This window comes from Malaya genurostris, chromosome 1 (assembly GCF_030247185.1).
Source record: "Malaya genurostris strain Urasoe2022 chromosome 1, Malgen_1.1, whole genome shotgun sequence".
Classification (NCBI taxonomy): Eukaryota; Metazoa; Arthropoda; class Insecta; order Diptera; family Culicidae; genus Malaya; species Malaya genurostris.
This window is the reverse complement of record NC_080570.1, coordinates 158,985,310-159,007,377: the sequence shown is the minus strand read 5'-3', so window position 1 is coordinate 159,007,377 and position 22,068 is coordinate 158,985,310. Positions and strand designations below refer to the sequence as shown.

At 36.7% G+C, this 22,068-nt stretch overlaps 1 protein-coding gene across 4 annotated transcripts in view; it reads right to left on the bottom strand.

The window, feature by feature from the left end:
• Positions 1-22,068, bottom strand: part of LOC131426466 (serine/threonine-protein kinase tousled-like 2) — a 215,987-nt gene that overhangs the window by 66,942 nt on the left and 126,977 nt on the right. Inside the window, exon 1 of one of the 4 annotated variants that reach the window (XM_058589210.1) lies at positions 11,196-13,982. The exons of the other annotated variants lie outside the window; for them this stretch is intronic. Within the exon in view, the coding sequence (XP_058445193.1) occupies positions 11,196-11,390 (195 nt within the window). The 5' untranslated portion in view covers positions 11,391-13,982. Of the gene's footprint in view, positions 1-11,195; positions 13,983-22,068 lie in introns of those variants that run through there. 4 annotated transcript variants of the gene reach the window in all.

Here is a 22,068-nt window from a genome sequence, read left to right as displayed (position 1 = left end):
TTCAAAAGATTTGAGAAGATTGAAGAATATTAAAAACTATCGAAAAACATTCAAATGAATTCAACAAATTTCAGGTTTGAGAAAATTCAAGAATGTAGATTTGAAAAGAATTATTGCTTAAGAAGATTCAGAACGATTCAAGAAGAGGACGATTCCCCTGAATTCCAGGAAATTAAATAAAAATAAGGTGAACTGAAAAATTTTGAAAAATTTTTTTAATGAGGATTTAATAAAATGTTGTTAAGCTCAAAATTATCTAAAAGATTCTAAATAATTGAAAATTTCAAAAATATATTTAAAGATTCAAGTAGAATAAAAAAATTCAAGAACATTTGAGAAAATGCAAAAAGGTTCGCAAAGAATAAGAATTTTAGATTCAAATAAATCCAAGAAGTTTCCAATAAATTTCAGGTATTTACAAGATGTGAGAAAATTCTAGAATATCAGGTGTTCTTAAATGAATCGAGATTTTGAAAGATTTGGGGATGAGTTATTAATTGAGAAGGTTGAAGAAAATAGCTTTGAAATGAATTGACGCTCAAGAAGATGCAAGAAGATCGAGAAAGGATTCAAGTGATCCATGTGGAAGAGTTAGAAGAGTTCATAATATTCACGTTGGTTGTACACAATGTTCGAATGTTTTCGTTTTGAATTAAGAAACTCGGCAATATGTCATTGTGTCAATGACTCAAAAAGTTTCTAAATAATTCAAAATTGTTTGGCTTGATTTGGCCTCTTGTCACTATGAGAAATTCGTCCTGGAATGGTATTATGTACGAGGTCTGTTCAAAAAGTACCCGGAATTCTCATTTTTCTAAAAAAACTTTTATTCGCCTACATATATATGGTCCCCTTCAAAGTAATCCCCCCTAGATATAATACCATGCCAGCGTTTTTTCCAGTCTTCGAAACACCCCTGATAGTCACTTTTTGTAATGCTCTGTAGCACTCTCAGCGATTCTGCCTTTATCTCTTCAATCGATGAAAAACGCTGTCCTTTCATGGGTCCCTTCAACTTTGGGAACAGGAAAAAATTACACGGAGCTATATCTGGTGAATAAGGAGGTTCGGGCATGATTAAAGTCTTGTTTTTTTTTTAATCAAAATTCAGCAGTTTTGGAACGAATTTTGCTGCCACTCGTTTCATGCCCAAAACATTTGAAAAAATATGATGGCATGAGCCAACTGATATGCCAACTTCATCAGCAACTTCTCTAATAGTGATTCGGCGATCATCCATAATCATTTTTTCCACTTTTCCCACATTTTCATCGATTATTGACGTGCTGGGTCGACCGGAGCGTTCGTCGTCTTCAACGTCTTCGCGGCCATCTTGGACTCACCGTAGGCTCTCTGTAACATTTCGCACACTTGGTTACACTTTATTTCATTTTTCACGCAAAATTTAATACAAATTCTTTGACTCTTCAATTTTTCCATTGTTTAAACTAACAAAAATCGCCGAGCTCAAAAAAACACGTCTACACCAGCCGCTACAAGACAGAATGTAAACAATGAATACAGCTGAAAATTTCACCATACATTAGGGACATATGTACCAACACAATAAAAAAAAATTTTTTGACCACCGGACTCTCCAGACGCGCGCAATTAAAAAATTCCGGGAACTTTTTGAACAGACCTCGTACAAGAAGTCAGATACGTACCGCCAAAAACAGCAATTCCAACAAGCTGACCAGAACTACGCCCAATAGAGAATTACTGGGCCCCAGTTAAACGAAAACTAATGGTACCGATAATTTCAAGAGTAGGTGGAGAAACATTCTAGTGATTTTTACAAAATCAGTCAAATTTTGAAGTGAAAATGCTGAAAAAAAAAAATCCTTATCGTGTCCCACACTGATTAAAAAATCACTCTTAAAAGATAGAAGTCACATTACAAAAACACCATTTTTATTTGAATGAAATTTTGTCCCAACATGGATAATTATGTTCTCTGTCCTCCTCTCGTATGCAGCAAGATGGGCATTTTTAAGGGAAAGGATTTTTTTTAAACTTTTTCCTATCCAGCACTTATACTTTTTGCTAATATTGGGCAACTAGCAACTTCATCTAGAATAAGAATTGTTCTGGATATTCTAATTTTCTCTACAAACAATTTTTTCCAATTTTTAGCTATTGAGCACGTTCGAAAATGTTGCAAGCGTAAATTAACAAAAAAAACACTATGTTTGGCAAGCCTTTTGTAGATGCGGATGGAACGTTTCCTCTGTTTTTTAAGACCAGGTTTGCAGGTCAATAAACGTAAACCACAGTGGTTGCTTAAACAACACAAAATGAATCGCCGTTGTTTTGGAATCAAAAGTGATAAGCATTCCCATTTTCAACTGCGATAATTCCTGGTCAAACATCCGGAGCATGATGATTGAAATCAGCAAATGTTTCTCTGTGAATTTATAACAGAATCGTATTTATCAATTTGCACAGCTCCTCACAGAAATCCCGATGCAATTTTGCTTTATTTCGCAAAAATGCAGATTCTTAGTAACTGACGTCATGTCAATTTTTACTTTTGTAAAACAGAGAAAGAGAATCAAATTTCAAATTTGACAAAATCCGAATTATCACGGCACACGTGGCAACACTGCGTTAACAACAATCCACATGAAAGAGACAGGGTACCGTTGAAACGAAAGATCAGCTCGGCCTCGTAATATTCAAGCACTTTGTAGTAGTGTTGCAATTGCATTTATGCAAACATGTCTACTAGCAGCAGCAGTAGAAAAAAAACAGCATGCAGACAAGGCAAAAAGATTATGTAAAATTTCATTATTATGCGCATAGGAAAAAAAGCAGCACATTTCTTTCCCTTTTATCGTTCATACTGTCCTTTGCAGTTCCGACCAGTGAACGAACGACCAGTGGAAGAGTTTTCGTTTTGGTCGGTTGGCAGCGAGACCGTTTTTCACTATTTTTGATCGGAGGAAAAAAAAACAAGTTCAGGAAAACGTAGATGAAGAAAAGAAAGAAGAAGAAATAGAAGGCCATGAGATAAACAAACAGCACCGGACCGAACCGAAGATGGGGTAAAACAAAGTTAGAGAAAAACAGGGAAAATGGCAATAATTGAGTGGATTCACCTGCCGGGCTCCTCGGTAACTTGCTTGTATTTGGTGGTAAAATGGTTGCTTGTAAATCCCCGCATCGCCACGCCAGCAAACGTAATCAACCAATTTATTTGCCTTTTTTTTTTTCTGTGGTGCGCTTCGTGTGTGAAATGATAGCGATTTTCGGTTTCGGACTCTATTTTTTCACAGTGGCACCTCTTGTGTATGATGTTGGGCAGCATTGATTATGAGAGTTCACCGGCTTTTCTGCCACCACCAGGAACAGGAACTGTGCGAGTGAGAGGGAAACAACGATCTGGAAAATTCGACCCAAGCACACCTCAAACATGTCTGCTTAAAGGAGGTTTTCGAATTGAGGTAGACATGATTTCGGTTTGCCAATTGAATCAGTTTGAATGGAAGATTTGGGTTGGTAAGGATTTGGTTGGCTGAAGACCGACCGCAGGGAAAAAACTAGGACCAGTTTTATTTTTACTGTTTATCGGAAATGGAGTCAGTTTGGAACACCATCACAAAACCTTTAAAACTTTGTAAGTTCCAAATCTGCATCCGGTGGTTGGAATTATCAGGTTTTTCTGGTCATATTGGATCCCGATTTACGATTGCGAAACATGCTTCCATTACTAGTAGACAACATTAGTCTAGTAGTTCATTTAATATAGAATGTATGCCACCTCAAAGCACAGCTGATTCAGAAACAAAAAATATTCTACTGCATTTGCCATTTAAACTGTGCCTAAAATGGTGAAAAACGGCTCAATAATTTTGATTAGTTTTCAATATACAGTTGTTTCCAAATAAAAGTAATAAATTATGCTCCTCGAAACTCATACAAAATACAGCTGAATAGAGCAGAGAAGCATAAAAATTGAGATGGGTCGAAATCGATTTTCTCGGATAAAGCAATTTTCTGCGGGTTTGGTTCGAGATGATGCGTACCTGGTTGGGAAACAGTACCGGTTTCGTTTAGCACATTTTCAAGCATCCAGTAAAAGTTTCTTAATTGACGAATTTGCTTATCGTGAGAGCCAAGGATGGCTTTAATCGTATCAAAGAACGTTCACTGGCAACTCTTTGAACGATTGAATCAGTACCATCAAAGAGAAACGAAAATCATCGCAACAACAAAAACCCGGCATGGCTCATTTAACATAGATTCGACACCAGTGCGAGAGCGAATTTCTCTCGATGACATTTCTGAGAATCAAAGGTTAGCACGCTGCTGTGGGGATTCTCTCTGAAGCAACAAACGGTCGCTTATTCTCGTTTCGCGATCCGATTCTATACGGCCAGTTGACAATTGCGATAGAATCATTTTACTATTGCCGCTAATTCTAACTATGTGCATATAACCTTTGTATAAGTTGTGTCTATGAAAATGTATGTGAATGCTTCACGCAAGGGTTTTGAAATATTGAAACCTAGTATGAGAATCATCAAGTTGAATCATCGATTCGATTTTCTGCGATAAGTAACTTGCGATTCTCTCTTGGGAAATTCCACATAGCAATGATCATTATCAGACTGTAAATTTTTTTAAGGGCGTGAAATACTCAGAGTATGAAGTGGAGCGAAGAAATGTAGCAAATTTCTCTCACGGTTCATGCATTGAGAGACTCGAGTTCTTGTAGCATCTTCTACCGGATTGAAAATGTTGTATACAATATAGATAGCAATATAGCAGCTTCTGTCTAATTTTCGGCAATCACCAACACTGGTGAGAGCACTATCTGTCTAGACACCACTTGGGAACTGGTTTAACTTGCAGGCGGTGAGATTCTATGCAGATGGGTTCAGGAAACTGAATGAAAATGCTTGAAAATAATCAGCGATCGTTTTGGAAAAAGTGCAGTAGATTTGTAGGAAACTAAACGTTGAAATGGGACGTTTCCCAACGTTTTTTGATTTTTTGTTGTAGAAATTTGCGTAACAGAAAGCATTGTTCGTTAATTGTTTTGCTATTGAGTATCCCAAAAAAAAATCTGCAGTTTGGCAAGCACTTTGTAGATGAAGAAAAAAATGAAAAATTTTCTTCGCTTTTCTGAAACTAGATGGCAATTTTCAAGGTATGAACGACCATAAAGGTGAACCACAGTGCTTTCTTATACAATAAACGTTTAATTACTACTGTTTTAAAATCAAAACGATAAATAGTTCGAATGAGTATAAAAATCTTGGACATCATCTAGTATTGGAATTGATCTGGATATTAAAGTGTCCTCTAAAACAACGTTCTAATATTTTCAGCTTTGGGTTGGTTTTTTGTATGTTTGAAAATAATACAAGCTTCGATTATTGAAAAAAAAAACTTTGTTCGGCAAGCCCTTTGTATATGCGGGTGGAACGTTTCCTCTGATTTTCTGAATAAACGACAATTTTTCAGGCATCTAACTCAATAGACATAAACCACAGTTGTTTCTTAACCAGCAAACAAAAAAATGAATCGCTGTTGCTTTGGACACAAAAGTGACAAGCTTTTCCATTTTCAACTGCGGCATCATCCCAGGCCAAATGAAGAAGCGATTGATCATCGAAAGCTGCTTGATAATTGAATTCAATCAACAGAAACCTTTGTGAATTCGTAAGGGAATCACGTTTAACAAATCGCGCAGCTCCACACCGGAAACGATTGGCGAGTTGGAAAAGTGAATTAGATTTGTTTGCAATCAAATGGTGCTAATTAAACCGATTTGAGATGATTATTTTTCTAATGACAAAACGACCCTGCTTGTAGATCGACTTGCATTTGTGGAATATTTGTTCTCGTCACAACATCAAGAACTCATTTGGAGAATTCGAAATATCACCTTCATGAACGTGACGAGTATCAAGCCTCCAAATCTTAACACATAACTCTCACCAGAGGAATTTTTTCATCAATATTATGCAAATTTTCGCATTCGAAAGAAAACTCGTTTTAATACTCCTAGTAGTGTGATAATGCCCATCTTTTGTCATTAAAACAGTCTCATGAAAACATTTTTGTTTACATTGCAATAATTTCTGACATGAAATGAGGCTGTTTGTTTGGTGCTTTACTGATACGATTATTTCTTCGGAACTGAGAATATCTACCTTTTGATCTTCGAACTTGATTTTATGATTCAATAGCATAGATTTGTTGAAATTGGCATAGTCACCTTTAAAAAAAATAACACAAGATAATTTAAAAAAATATTGGTGATCTAAGATCACTGCTGATCTTAGGATCCCTGATCTCGTACTTTGAAAAAATCACTACTGATTTCATCACAAGTGATCTTAGCCAAGGAAAAATCATCGGTGATCTGATCTTTAAGTGATTTTGATTTTTGTATGATCATTATCATGTCAAGCCGAGATCAGTAAAGATCTAAATTCTGAAAAATCAGTACTGATACTGATTTCGAAAATGATTGATGTAGAAATTCGTTTCTGGTGTGATCAGCAAAAGAGTGCACAGAGGGGCGAGTAAATTAGCGAAACTAATACATTTACCTGCCAGCAAATAACATTAACATATGGTGTGATTAGTATTAATTACAATAATAAGAAAAACATGTGTAATCACAAAGTATGTTAAGAAATTAGCTGATCAATTTCCTCCGATTAGCTTGAATATCATACACAAAAGTAACAGGAGCGCAGGATTTTGCTATGTCAATTCAAACGGGACATTCAAACAACACTGCGCCTGCTGTGTGTATGAAACTGTCAAACCCTGCGCTCCTGCTATTTTTATAATTCATGTCAAATAGCGTTTTATTGGGTTTAATCAAAACATCATAATCAGCATCAACCAGCTGGAAGTAACGGGTGTTTTTTTAAGAGTTTTTTACTCTATTGTCTGAAAGTTGTTTTGAAAGTATAAAGTCACGTATCTACTCCAGGGACCACCCCGTCATTCAGTTAGTTAGGGGCACACAAATTAATCTTGCCCCCCTCCCCCACCCGTCGCCGTTGGCCGAATTTTGTGCGGGATTGTCTTGATAGATGCACATAAAAGGAACGTCGCAATGAACCTAAATTTACATCCCAAAAGTAATTCAACTAATTCAACTGAATTTTACATCAGAGCAGATAGAAAGCACACATTTAAATGCTAATCGATGTGATATCAAGTCTTCACTCTTAATACTAAGACTTGGCTTTGTTTTACGTCATGTGTAATTTCCATTTTTTTCTAGAGTGTAGCTTTGATATTCGTCAAATGTTCATCTGTTTTTGAACGAAATTGTTAATTTTTGTTAATATTGGTAATGGATGATTATAAGTGAAAATAGGAAACAGGACAGCAACACCATTTGCTGTTAGGTTTGGAGTGCCTCAAGGAAGCCATGTAGGACCGCTTATATTTTTACTCAACCTCAACGATTTCAACTTTACTGTGAAACATTTCAAACTATCTTTCGCTGATGATTTCCAACTATATGACCAAATTGGTGTTATATCAACTTTCGCAAATTGGTGTTATATCAACAGAATGGTACTGAATACCTCTAAATGTTCGGTTATATATTCTCTCGAAAGCGCTCAATAATTTTTTTGGGAATTATTTAAGAGTTCAAACTTGATTTCAAGAATGACGTCGACTACGTAATTCCAACGGCTTCTAAACTCTTAGGTTTCATCTTTCGAATTGCTAGAAGCTTTCATAACATTCATTTAGAATTGGAACAAACTTTTGCTCATATTGTGGCTCTCATGGTGGACGGATTTGGAAGTTCTTGGTGCCCACGTGTCGGGAATTTTGTCAGCTTCACGTATGATTTTTTACATTCCGAAAAACGACTGTACTTTGTAAACAATCAACATGGAAACCGAAGGAAGGGAAAAAATTGTGCACAGTTGTTTGGAAAATCCATTGTGGTCTGCATCTAGGCTAGCTAAACAGTTGAAATTTCCTAGAAATACCGTATGGCGCGCTATCAAACGGTATAAGGAAACATTGACGACGATTCGGAAGCCTCAAGTCAATCGTCGGAGTGAAACTGTCGACCGGAAACTGCGTGGTAAGATTTTGAAGACGATTAAGAGGAATCCTAATCTGTCGGACCGTGATTTGGCCAGAAAATTCGGTGCTGTCCATAGTACCGTGAGGAGAACTCGACTCCGGGAAGGAATCAAGTCGTATCGAGCTAGCAAACAGCCAAATCCGACCATAAAACAGAAGTGTGGTTAAAATTCGTGCTCGGAAACTATATGACCAGGTGCTGACCAAGTTCGACGGGTGTCTTCTGATGGACGATGAAACCTATGTCAAGGCTGACTTAGGGCAAATCCCAGGTCAAAAATTTTACTTGGCAACGGCCTGGGGGATGTTTCAGCCAAATTTAAATTTGTTTTTTGCCGACAAATTTGTAAGAAAATTTATGATTTGGCAGGGCATTTGCAGCTGTGGCAAAAAAACGAAAGTTTTTTTGTTATAAATTAGACAATGACATCGGAACTATACCAAAAAGAGTGTCTCCAAAAACGATTTTCGCCGTTCATTCGATCCCACGACCATCCCGTAATATTTTGGCCATATTTGGCAACCTGCCATTACAGCAAAGTCGTTCAAGAATGGTATGCAGAGAAAGGGGTCCAGTTTGTTCCGAAAAACCTTAACCCGCCCAACTGCCCCCAGTTCCGCCCTATTGAGAGGTTGTCAAAGACATCAATCAGATGACGACCTGGTGGAATAGAATAGCTAAAACGATGGACGAAGAAGGTGTGCGCCGCCTAATGAGTCATGTTACAGGAAAAATTCAAGAATTCCTTCGAAACCGTGACGAAATTTTTATCCGTATTTTTTCTTAAAAGTATGAAGAAAATGCTACATTTGTATAAAAAAAGATCTTAAATTCAATAATAAATAACTGAAATACAGGCAATTGTCTTTGTTCCAATTCTATCTGAAGCAAGCTTTAATATGATCTACAATTTTGTTTTCAAAGATTCTCTATGGCGGTTTGATTTTTGGAAAAAAATGAACCGGTAGTTGGACTTGGATAAAATTCAGTAAATCATTTATGGGACTATCAATGGTTTAATTGGTTGCAGTTTTTGAAAAATATAATTTTGACATAACCGTTTTTCGAACTTTTTCTCGTGGTCTGCAAACTAGAAAAAATCACTAGCCAATATAAAGAAGTAGCCTTTGAAATTGACATTTTTTCACTAAGCACCCTACCTTCGGAACCAGGGGTTTGATTCGAATTAAAATTAGGATACCGGAAATACTGGTCGAAAACTCAAAAACGAAAATCTCTTCTCAGAAACAGCTGAGTAAATTTTCATAAACTTAGACTCTAGAGCAATTCCAGGAATGAGTAGACGAAAAAGTGACAAAATAAGAATCAACCATCTCCGATTTGGATGAAACTTTGCACATGGCTTCAGTATGGCAAACCACAAGTTTTGAACTGATGGAGAGGTCAATCCGACTTACGACTGATTTTTAAAAAAGGTGTATGTATTTTTGCATTTCACAAAAATTGCCTTTTTCAAATCGCTGTAACTCGGAAACCGTTAATTGTACAAAAATGGCGTTCAGGAAGAAGTTGTAGGGTATCGATTAGGCACTCTAAAAAAATATACACTGAAAAAAAAAATGTTTTTTCCACTAATTACAAAATAATCCGAAAAAGTTAAATAAAAAAATAAACAGGGTTTTAATTTTTTTTTTGATAAGTTTTATTTTAAAGCTGTTATTAAAACCCACAGATTGATGGCTATACCATCCGTGCCTTTTGAAAAATGAATAAGTTACAGCTAAAACAATTTACAGATATATTCGAAATTTCAAGTTCTCGTTGAAAGATAATCATTGAAATGGTAGAATATTATTCTACAGGTTAAAAGCAATGAATTTGTTCATGATATCCTTTCTTCTAAAAGTAGCTGTTCTTGAGGTACTTGGATATTTGATTATAACACAATTTTTTATATTTCCAATTCCTTGCACTTTTGAGCTTCTAATTTTCCAATTATGGTTTCTGACCATATTGTAGTATTGTAACTGTTTCAAAAGAAATTTGTTATAAACAGATATCTGTTCTATGATGCATAGCTATTTATATGTGAAACAGGTAGAATTTAGGTAAGCAATTCACCAGTACGTACGTTGTGTTTATTAGTTTTATTATTTATTGACATGGTTACGTTAGTTCTACTGTTCAAATGATTATCTTTCAACGAGAACATGAAATTTCGAATGTATCTGTAAATTGTTCTAGCTGTAACTTCTTCATTTTTCAAAAGGCACGGATGGGATGACCATCAATCTGTAGGTTTTAATAAGAGCTTCAAAATAAAAATTATCAAAAAAAAGTTTTTTTTTCCAGTTCAGAGTGTCCAATCGATTCTCTACAACTTCTTCTTGAACGCCATTTTTGTACAATTAACGGTTTCCGAGTTACAACGATTTGAAAAAGATAATTTTTGTGATATGTGAAAATACATACGCTCTTTTTAAAAATCAGTCATGAGTCAGATTGACCTCTCCATCGGTTCAAAAACTTATGGTTTGCCGTACTGAAGCCATGTGCAAAGTTTCATCCATATCGGAGAAGATCGAGTCTGATGATCTGCTAAGCATTTCTGGAATTGCTCTCTAGTAAAATGGTCAACGTCTATAAAAATAGACTGCTTTTGACTTTTGTTCGGATGTGACTTCTGGTTCCGGAACAACAGGGTAAATTTGTGTTTAAAATTTTGAACCGTCATTTACAGCGAATCTTCTTTCCGGTGATGGTAATTACGGTAACCCTGGGCCATACCATAATTTCGGCAACATTAGCATAACACACAGTCATAGTATTTTAGGATTGTTGGTACCCCCCCCCCCCCCCCCACCACCCCCCCCACCAACTGCTGTTTGTAAACTTTCTCTCTTTCCCTTCATCTCTCTCTCTTTCTCACTGACTCTGACTCTGACGGGTATGTCCCCTTCGACTTCACACCCACATCATCTATTTATCTCTCTGATGGACTGAAACTCCATCTACGGTAATGCATATAGCGAGATTGAACGATTTTTTTTCTTTCTTTTCGTTCGACCAACCGCTATCACAAATGCAAATGTGGCAACACTGAAACAGATGAAACCAAACACCGGAGGGTTAGTAAATTGTCGAGACTTACATAGATGTAGTAGGAAGAGCTCAACATGATATCCAAGTTTTTCTTCTGCTGCTGCTGTTGTTGTTGTTGTTGTTGTTGTTGCTGCTGCGGTTGTTGTTGTTGTTGTTTCTGTTGCTGCTTCTGCTTTTTCTTAGGTGCCTGTTGTTGTTGTTGTTGTTGTTGCTGCTGCTGCTGCTGCGGCTGCTTATTCTTCATTGAGTGTACCGTTTTCTTCCCCTGCTTGCCACGGACCTTCTCTTGGTTCCGGGCCAACTTTTGTGCTTCTGCCAGCTTTAGTACACCTGCACCCGGGAGCTAACCGGACGGGGCGGCCCTCCTCTTATCACTGAGGAACACACTGGCTTACTGCTGCCGTGGGGAGGTATCTGGCGGTACCTCCGGCCGGTCGATGACGATTCGAACACGAGAAACACTCGCGACACTTGACGACGACACTGAGCTGCGGTTGGTGACGACGACGATGTTGGTGCATGACAGTTGAAAAGATCGGTTACTTTCTGGAGGCACACGAACACACGATCACGACCGACCCGAGAACACTTGGCACCGCACAACTGGGCTGGAACCAACCGACCGACCGACCGACCGACACAGACGGTTTCGTTCCTTGCAAATTTACTGACAAAGACACTGACTTCGGGGGGCAGTAGAAATCTATTGCCTTTCCACTTTTCGGTCGTCAACCAAAGCAACCAAAGCAACTCACTGTGCACGGAACTGTATCTGTGTGGAGGTGGTGGACCGCGCTCACGTCACCCGGTCTGTATTAGTGCACTGTGTGCACTGGGAACTGTTATAAGCTGCGAATAACAGCACTAATAACAAGAACAACAACAACAACAACACACGAAAAATAAAACAACTATGTGCTGCATTTGATGATATTGCTCTCTTTGCTCCGCGCGCAGCGAACCCCCCTTCCTTCGTTCGTTCTGTTTTCTTTCCACTATCCACCACTATCCGCGTTTATTCAACACTGCACTTCTGCACTCTTCCTCACCTCGGCCTCGGCCCCGGCCACTCGGCCTACAACAACGTCCCCGTCGACTTCTGTGTGTTATTCTTCTTCTTCTTCTTTTACGTTTTCTCCTTTTTCTTCCTCTTCTTAAACAATATTAATTTCTGCTATGTTGCCAATACTTAACACTCTACTCGACCGACTGACTCTCGACGTACGAACGTACGAACGAACGAACGAACAGACGGACGGACGGATGGATGGTCGAGCCAACAAACACACACTCACTGACACTGACACTCACTGGGTCGAGCCGGGTGGTGGTAGCGGAGAGGAGCGCGCACATATTTTTCCTTCGCTTCTTTTTTATTTACTCCTTCTGTTGTTGCTTCGCTCTCTGATTTACTTCTTCTCGGCCCATCGATCGTCAGCCCGGCTGCGACGACGACGGGTTGGCGGTGAGACAAGGAAAATATAATACAAAATACTTTGGATAATGCGCGCGTGACATGCATGCACTGACACAGACACCGTTTGTGCCGCACACAACTACACCGACGGGAGCCCGTGAGCCGTTGAACCAAAAACAAGCAAAAGTAGATGGAGAAAAAAACTTATAATAAAATCAAACCACTACTTGGATCGCCTACTTTGCCTATCGAACGAACGAACGAACGAACGCACGGATGGCACGGCACGTATGTGCAGTCGTCTTCCCACGGCCTGCTTTTTTTTTGCTACGACGATTTATTCCACAATTCGTTTTTCACAGTTGAAACCACCACCTTCGATCGCGGAGGATCATTTTCTCCACGGGTTCAAATCGTCCAAAGAAAAAAAAACGGGAAAAATTGGGTGTAACCTCCTCTGCACACGGGTGGCTATTTTTCCTTCTTTGTTCTTAGCACAACTGCCTTGACAGCGCCACTTGACTTGCGGTCACCCGCTCCGGCGAAAAAAAAAAGACCTTCGCGAACCGGGCGGAGATTGTGTCACATCTGAATTCTTGTGCACTACACTTTTCTTACCACCACTCACTTGACTGCACCACCGCCCGCTGCTACTACTATTCCGGTTGTCCGTACGCTTCTTCTGGTGTGTTTCGTTCGTCTCTGCACCAACCGACAGTTCGCGATATTATGATCGACGCTAACGGGGCTAAAGCTAAAATGAGCTGAAATCCATCCAACCTTACTTTCCCCGCGCGGTTTTGCTGCTCTATCTCGCACTTTCGTGTGCGCACAACAGACCGCCGTATGTCCGTACGTACGTACGAACGTACCTTACAACAGGCAGCAGTACATTATCGAGGGGGTTGAACGTGGACCTTTTTACTGCACCCGAATGAATACCTTCGCCGTCGCGCACCACCGTATTTTTTTTGTCTGTTGCTTTCTTCCCGCACCTACTGCTACTCTATTCGACACTAGTGCTTGCTTGCAAATGGCTACTCTAATTCGTATCTCTTTCTGCTACTGCTGCTGCTGCTGCTGCTGCGTTTCACCTCTCGGTCGTTTGCGTTTCACACGAAAAGTAACCTCAATTAAACGCGACTCTGGCGGCCCGAGGAAAATCAATACCCGAACCCGAATGTTGTTCCGATCAACAGACGACAACGACGATGACGACGACCGGGAGTAGGAAAAACTTCCTTCCCCGAGAGGAGATGATGCACTTTCATCACGTTCCGGAGCTGTCAAATTCCAACTCTTTTCTTGAGTTTCGGTTGTTGGATATGCACTTCACTCACTGTTTCCGTTCTTTTGTTGATGCTGGTTCTAATACTGCATTCTGGCTCCACAGGAAAACACAACACAGAACCGCCGAACCGAAAACATCACATCAGAACAAAACTATCCAAATCGACGACGACGACGATGATGATGACGAAGAGACGTTTACCAAAGTCTGACACTGACTGAACCCGAACGCACAAGAAGGGCATATTCTGAGCGCACCAAGGCACCGCAAGAGACGGAGACGGAGGCCAGCCAAACCAACCAACAGCTGCCAAACCAAGAGGCGAAAAGATCTGAGTAGGCTGAGTGAGCGGGGCGAGTGAGAGACTTTTAAGAGCGGGTCACTCACCCAAAACGTAGCGAGTGTCTGAGTGCGGCTGGCTCAGAAAGTAAAGAAGGAAACCACCATAGGGAAGATGGGTAATGTTTTAAAACATCGGTGAACATTGATATTAACATATTTTTTCTTTGGCTGCAGGAGCAGTGGTGCCAGTTGATGGCCGCTGGCATCCGGAACAGGTGTTTTACTTGGTGTTGTTGATGTCTTGAAATGGAATGCAAATTTTTTTCGGATTGGGAAAGAAGTTTTCGCTTTTTAGAGTTTTTTTCACAGAACTTACATTGAATATTACTAGATTTGGGTAGATTGCTTCTTCCGAAAAATTTCGTATATTTTTCCTTCCAATTTATAACATGCTTCAGAGTGTATTAAAATTTACTAAATAATCTGCAATTTTATACAAGAAAATTTGTTTAACTTTTTTTTCGGTGTAGTTCTATAGTTTGGAAACTTTATGTACTTAGAAATAGAACAACTTAAATGATTTTGTTTTTCAAGGAAGGACGGGTATAATGGTATTCAATAATATACCTGCGATTTCAGCGCAAATCATCGCTTATTTGAAGGAAGGTAAGTGATAAACAGTTACGGAAAATCGTTTTTGTTTTGTACATTTTCTTGTTAACATTTCAAAAATATTGTGTCAAAATTTCAAATCAATTGAATGATTCAGTGTAAGTTCACTTTTTGAGAAAAACTAATTTAAGCGCGTTTTTCTGAAAACCAATTTTTCGAAGTCCGTGAGCACGATCCTGCACAATCTACTAAACCGATTTTTTTTTCAAACTTGGAACATACTTTCTTGTTATAAAATGCCTCCCCCCAAAGTTTTTAATTTTTTTTTTCATTTTCATATTATGATAGTTTTTCACCTCAAAATTGGGGAAAATTTAGCGTAAGATTGCGTTTTTTGCTTAAATATGCCAAGAATTGTTTTGAATTTGTTGCTAATTTTTTAATTTTTTTTGAGTACTTCGCTAAGTTCATATGAAGTTAGCGAAGCCCCCTTTTCCAATATGCTTTAAAACAAATCGAAGCTTAGTTAATAAATTGTTGCTAATTTGTTGCTAATTAGTTACGGTAATTTTGAATTTGTTGCTCATTTTTTTTTTAATTTTTTTCGAGTACTTCGTCAAGCTCATATGAAGTTAGCAAAGCCCCCTTCCAAATATGCTTCAAAAGAAATCGAAGCCTAGTAAATAATTTGTTGCCAATTAGTTACGGTAATTTTGAATTTGTTGCTCAATTTTTTTTTAATTCTTCTAAGTACTTCGCTAAAAAAAATGAGCAACGAATTCAAAATTACCGTAACTAATTGGCAACAAATTATTTACTAGGCTTCGATTTGTTTTGAAGCATATTTCGAAGGGAGGCTTTGCTAACTTCATATGAACTTAGCGAAGTACTCAAAAAAATTGAGTAACAAATTCAAAATTACCGTAACTAATTAGCAACAAATCAGCAACAATTTATTTACTAAGCTTCGATTTGTTTTGAAGCATATTGGGAAAGGGGGCTTCGCTAACTTCATATGAACTTAGCGAAGTACTCAAAAAAAAAATTTTTAAAAAATGAGCAACAAATTCAAAACTACCGTAACTAATTAGCAACAAATTAGTCACCTATTTGCGTTATCATCGGTGAGGGGTGCCTCGCTAAGTTCATGCTCATAAAAAAATCAAAATAATAGTCGTTCTCAAGACGGAGTGGGGAGAAATAACTCGTACTTTAAGTAAATTTAACATTTCTGATTTCAGATAATTCTACACCGAATTCAAAAGAGGTTTTAGAGAATGCTCTGTTACCGCCTTATTGTTCAATATTAATATACGGAAATTTACTTAATATTCTTTAAATGATGCTTTATAATGTAAACAGAGTTTGAATAAATTAGCTAAAGCTGTTTCTCCGAAAAAAAATTACAAAAAAAGTGTTTTTGATTCAAATTATCCCTTAAAAACATTAAAACTTAATAGAATTCTAACAATCACAAAAGTTTCAAAAATTAAATAGAAAAAAATAATACAAAGTTCCGAAAATTTATTAGATCTGATTTCTGGTTCCGGAATTGCATGTATGACCCTAAGGCGAAACGTGAAGAAAAAAAAAATGTTTAGGAGTTTACGAATATTGAAAAAAAAAATTAATTTTTTAGCATTTGAAATGAATATTTTTTTTTGAAATTTTTGAAAAATGAGATTTTTTGCTCACCTAAATCCTCTTAAAAACATTTGAAAACTGAATTTTTTTTTTAATAAAATGTTGAGTTTTAAGAGAAACAGAAGTTAGATTTTTTTCGGAAAAATATTCAAGATAAGTTGAGATTTTTTGTTTCGATTAAAGAGGTTTTAACCTTAAGGTCATTCGCCTCTCTAAACAGAAAAGCTGCTCTAACCATACGTTCGGGGTTGGGAATCGACCCCAGGAAGGCTGCGTGAAAGGCATCGACTTATCCATCACGCAATATTCCCCCCAAAAATTGAGATTAAAATCTTTACATTTTTTCAACAATCGGCGCTCATAATGACTAAAATTTTAACACTAAGAATTTTAGTAATTTTGAAATATGTGAAAGATTGAAGTATTATAAAAATTGAAAGCCATCAGATTTATACGAATGTTAGCAAGTTTTAAAAATTCAACCGATCGAAAATTATAAAAAACGGTTGAAAAAATTCAAGATAACATCCAAATATTTATGAAATTCTTAACCGTTTTTGAATTCGCATACTTTTTGAATATTCATAAAATTCTATTACATTCCTAAATCTCTAACATTTCCAGAATAAATTAATGACTTGAAGCATTTCAAAAACTATATAAAAATACAGAATATTGAAAAAAAATATTATTGAGTTATTGAAGTTTCCCAAATTTTGATTTTTTTGCAATTTTCGAATTTCATAGAGATTCGCAATTATCAAAATATTATATGAATTGAAAATGATTAACGAGCTTTTAAACCTTTGGGAAATTATTCGGAAAAAACAAAAAAAATTTATAATATATGTAGACACTTCTTCGAAAACTCAGAATATTTTAAAGCTTTGTGAGTTTTAGTAAATGCAAAATTTAGAAAAATTGCCATTTAAAAAAAAATGTCATGGACTATTTTAAGAAATACAGTAAAACTGGTAAATTTTTGAATCAAATTCATACAGTAACATATATTTTGAAAATTTCCTTATCCTAATTCTTAATTTCATTGAAAGAGTTTCAAGACCTAATGAAACCTGAAGAAATCAATGAATTTGAGTGATATTCATAATTCTTAGAATTTCAGGAAACTGTAAAATAGTTTTTTTTTTTGCATGATGAGTAAGCCCATCGCTTTTTACACAACCTTCTTGGGTTCGATTCCCCTACATAGTGTCGTGAAATTTTTCTGATCCGAGAAGCGAGTGACCTTAAGGTTGAAACACCTATAATCGAAAAAACAAAAAAAAAAACTGTAAAATTAAAAATAAATCATTGTTTATGTTTTCCACAATTATTAGAAGAATTCTTCGAATTGCAGAATATCGGATCTATAAAAAATTAAAAACAAATGATTTCAAACATTGCTTTAGAGGAGATTTAGAAATTAAAAAAAAAATCAGTAATAGACAAAATATTCTTTTGTCAGGATACACAGCTAAGATAGATCAGAATTTTTCTAAATATAAATTTGGAGAGATTGGGTTTTGATAACTTTCTGAATTTCAAAAATTAAATAAATTTCAGCAGTCCTTACATTTACATTTCTTCTGGCATGTGAATTTGATGCAAAGCCTACTGGTATTTGCAGATAACAAACGGCTCACATTGGAACCCTTTGTGGTCTATTAGGAAGACCAAGTGAGGGAGACTAGACAGTGTTTCTGTCCGTATCGTACGTTACGTCGAAAGTGAACTGAATTAAATAATGTTGAAAATTGTTCGAAATTGAAAGAATTCTAAAAACATTTATGATATCCGATGCATTCTAGAGTAAAAGTTTGAGGGAAAATCCATCTTAATCCATCTAGTGGTGTGATAATGCCTTTCTATTATCATTCAAACAGTCTCCTTAGAACACATTTTTTCGTTAGGTTAATTTCGGACACGAATTTGAGCTGATTTTAAACACAATTTCATTCAGATGATTCGGTTAGTTTAGAAAAGCGTGACTTAAAGCTTTCATCACATATTGAACTTGATCATTGATTACTTTATGAAAAATGTTAAGTTAAAAACGCGTTTTGCTGGTTACATCACTTATATCATTATATCTCCGGAACCGAAAGTGACAGAAAATAGATCTAATTTTTATTTGTATCGTTTATTTTCGCCCGGCTTTCAACTAGTTGCGGTCGTTCGCAGGGTAAAATTGATCATCGTCGAGCTTGATTCACAATCCAATAGTAGCTTTCAATTGAGCCTAAGTTTATTAAAATCTGCTCAGACACACACTATTATTCTATTATCTTTCTAAAGAGAAAGGCTAAAAAAATATCTTGAGATATTAGACGAATTTAAAGTATTTTCAAAAACAATATTTCCGGTTCCGGAAATCTCAAGTTGCTTCAAGTGCGCAACTCATACTACAGGCAACATTTCAATTCATTCATTCTCTAAACAAATATTCCTCATTTCAACGAACAATTTCTCACCGCATTACCGCATGATTGGTTGGATGATAATTTGACAATTTCAATACTGGCATCGTTTAAAAAAAAACAACTTAATTTACATTTTTTTTTGCTTCGCTTGCTTGAATTTCCAGTTCTAGCAATCTAGCAAGCAGGCCACTACTTTTCGGTAGATGTTGAAATTTTGGTGAGCGCCTAGCAACTGCTGGAAACAACTCACCCGAGGTAACTCATTCTCCCAGCAGTCCCGAACGAAACGACGACAGAGACGACGGAGAAAGACAGAGAATGAAAGCAGAAGAACCGCAACAAGATTGTTCTTTCTTTTTCTAGAACGAAATAAACGGCTCACGATATATGCATCATGGATTATGGAGGATCGAGGTTCCATCGGTAGGAAGAAAACGTGTGTGGGACCAATTTCGATATGGTGGTGGAAAATTTCCACTCTGAACAGTAAACATTAGCCACTGGTTGTTTTATTCTTTTAGTCGTGTTAGTTAAACAGTAGGCGAAAATAACATCAAGGTGACAGTTGAACGCGAAAGTGTCCCATTACCGTTCGATCAATATTTGTATTTGAAATTAGAACAAACTCACACATCCATTCATTTCAAGGGCCGAGTTTCTGAGAAGGACTCCTTAGGATTCAAAATTGCATTAGCCGATCTACCTACGAAAGTTAACAATCGACACAAAACGGTCCGCAGGATCCTACCGTGCGTTCAATCGAAACCTTGATTTACGGTTGTTTAAATGCAAAAACATCAGTTCCGAACAGCTGTGTTCGTGTTCCTTTCCCATTTCTTTTTGCCCTACTATTCTCCTATTGAGATCGAACACGCGACGAGAATCGGCTGCCATACGTCAAAAGAAATCGTAAAAATGTCACCGAGGTGATACCGAGAACCAACATAAAAACAGGGTTGTTTTCCTGCGTAAAAGGACAAACATGCGCTCACACACGCACACATGCGGATGCGGATGGAAGGAGATGATGAATTTGGTAGATAAATAGAACAAATGCATGGAACGATTCGGGGAAACACACTCGTGTAGGTTGGAAGGCAACTCCTAAGTGGAAAAGTTGCAGGTACTGCCGATGGGTGCGATCTGTTCTATTTTTGGAATGCTAAAACGAAAGCCCGGAACATTTTTCGTTGATCTGTTGACAAAAAATGTGACATTTTCGATAGATCGTTTTTACAGAAATAAAATCGTTTCGGAAATGAATGACACGTCAAGGCAATCGGCGACGACCGTTATTATGCGTCATTTCCGTTAATGACATAATTGGGTTAGAATACTTATCTGTGGAACTTCTGTTTGAATCAAGGTCAATAAGGGAGGCCAATTGTACATACCTGTAACAAAAAAAAGTTATTAATTTTTTTTTGGTGGATAAGATTTAATTTTTTTTTACTGACGGTGAAATATTCTATTCTTTTGAAAGAAGGCTAAAATATTGGAAACCCCTCCAGATACTTAATAAAATAATTATGTTATGAAAACTCTTCTCTAGAAATATGACGAATTTCGTGCCAACTCGAACAAATGTTGGCAGCACTCTCTCTGATTCGAATAAAACACTCTGGACATGCATACTTTGTTTTTTTTTTTTCCAAAATTGATCCAGACTTTCTTTTGAAAAGGGCTAACCATTTTTAACCAATCTTTTTCAAAGATTGTAGAAAATAATAAATCCTTCAAAAAAGTGTTGTGTGTGTATGTGCGTATGTGTGTATGTAACGTTTTTTTGCACTAACTTTTTTCGGAGATGGCTTAAACCTAGGTTCAAATGAAAGCTCTTGAGGTCCCATACTAAATTCCTGAATTTCATTTGGATCCGACTTCCGATTCCGGAGTTATGAGGTAAAATGTGCCAAAAAATGAAAATACGTGTTCTAACTTTTCTCAAAGATGGCGCCGACCGATTTCACAAACTTCCCTGATTCCTGAATTTCATCTGGATCCGGATCCGGAAATATAGTGTAAAGTGTGTTAAAATTTTTATACCATTACTGAAAAGAGCGAAAAACCGCAAAAAGTTTTCTAAATCGACCTCAAATCTTCTCCAATTGATAGTTTTTATCAGTAGACGGTCAAACAAACCGATTTCGGTTATTCTTTTAAGATTGTTATTTTGAAGAATACCACAGGATTATACGTGATGGTATGATTGAAATGAGAGAGGCATCACTACACCACTAGGTGGATTAAAACAGGTTTTTGTAAGTTGACTTCAAATGTTTACGATCGATTTTTTTAGTGTAAAATTCGATTAGTACTTTTTTCAGTGTTTTCATTCGAAAATTAAACTTATTTTGAAAACATAACCGGCATAACAAATTTTTTGTAGGATTTGTCATTTTTCTAACCTAGTTAATTGCAAAAAAATGGTAAAAATGACTAGTCCTTTTCAAACGATAGTCTAGATCTATTAAGGAAAATAAAATGAGTACATTTGTGTGATACAGTCTATACGCTGCAAACTCCGAATACGATTTTGCACGAAATTCGAATATTCGAATTTTACACTGAAAAAAAACCCTAATAGACACTCTTTTTGGCCAAATTTCGCAGATTTTCGTTACATCAAAGAATTAATGAGAATCAAAATTCGACAAAATTTTCAGGATTTCTGTGAAATCTCCTCACAAATTGTGTTGTTTTTGAAGGAGTTTTATTAAAAAAATTGACTAATTTTTTAAAAATCACTGGTACGAAGTACTTTTGTAGGATACGAAATTTTTTGACTATAAGTTTTTGAACAAAAAAGCGTAAATTAAGTTTGAGCTTTTTAAAAAAAAAAATAAAGTTTGCAGTGCTTTTTTTTGTCACACAAAGCCTATATGTGCAGAAAATTTCATTCAAATCTGTGTGGGTGCAGCCAACTTTGAACTCGCGAAGCTCGTTTAATCGAGTTTTATTCTGAACAAAAAAAATGGATTTAGAAAAGGCGGGTGGGTAATGTCAGAGATAACAGGATGTCGTGAATACGAAAACAACTGACATGTTCCTTAACACTTCCGAATATCAATTAGTTGATCAATTGTATGAATTATGCAAGTATTCCCCTTTTTCAAATTTTTCGCAAAAACATCGAAGGCTTCACTTGATCTCGATTACTGTGAATTTCACACAGCGAAAAGTGCACAAATCTAATCAAACTGTTCTAGATTTGCACTGAACTGAGGATATTTACCTTCGATTTGCGAGCAAGAAA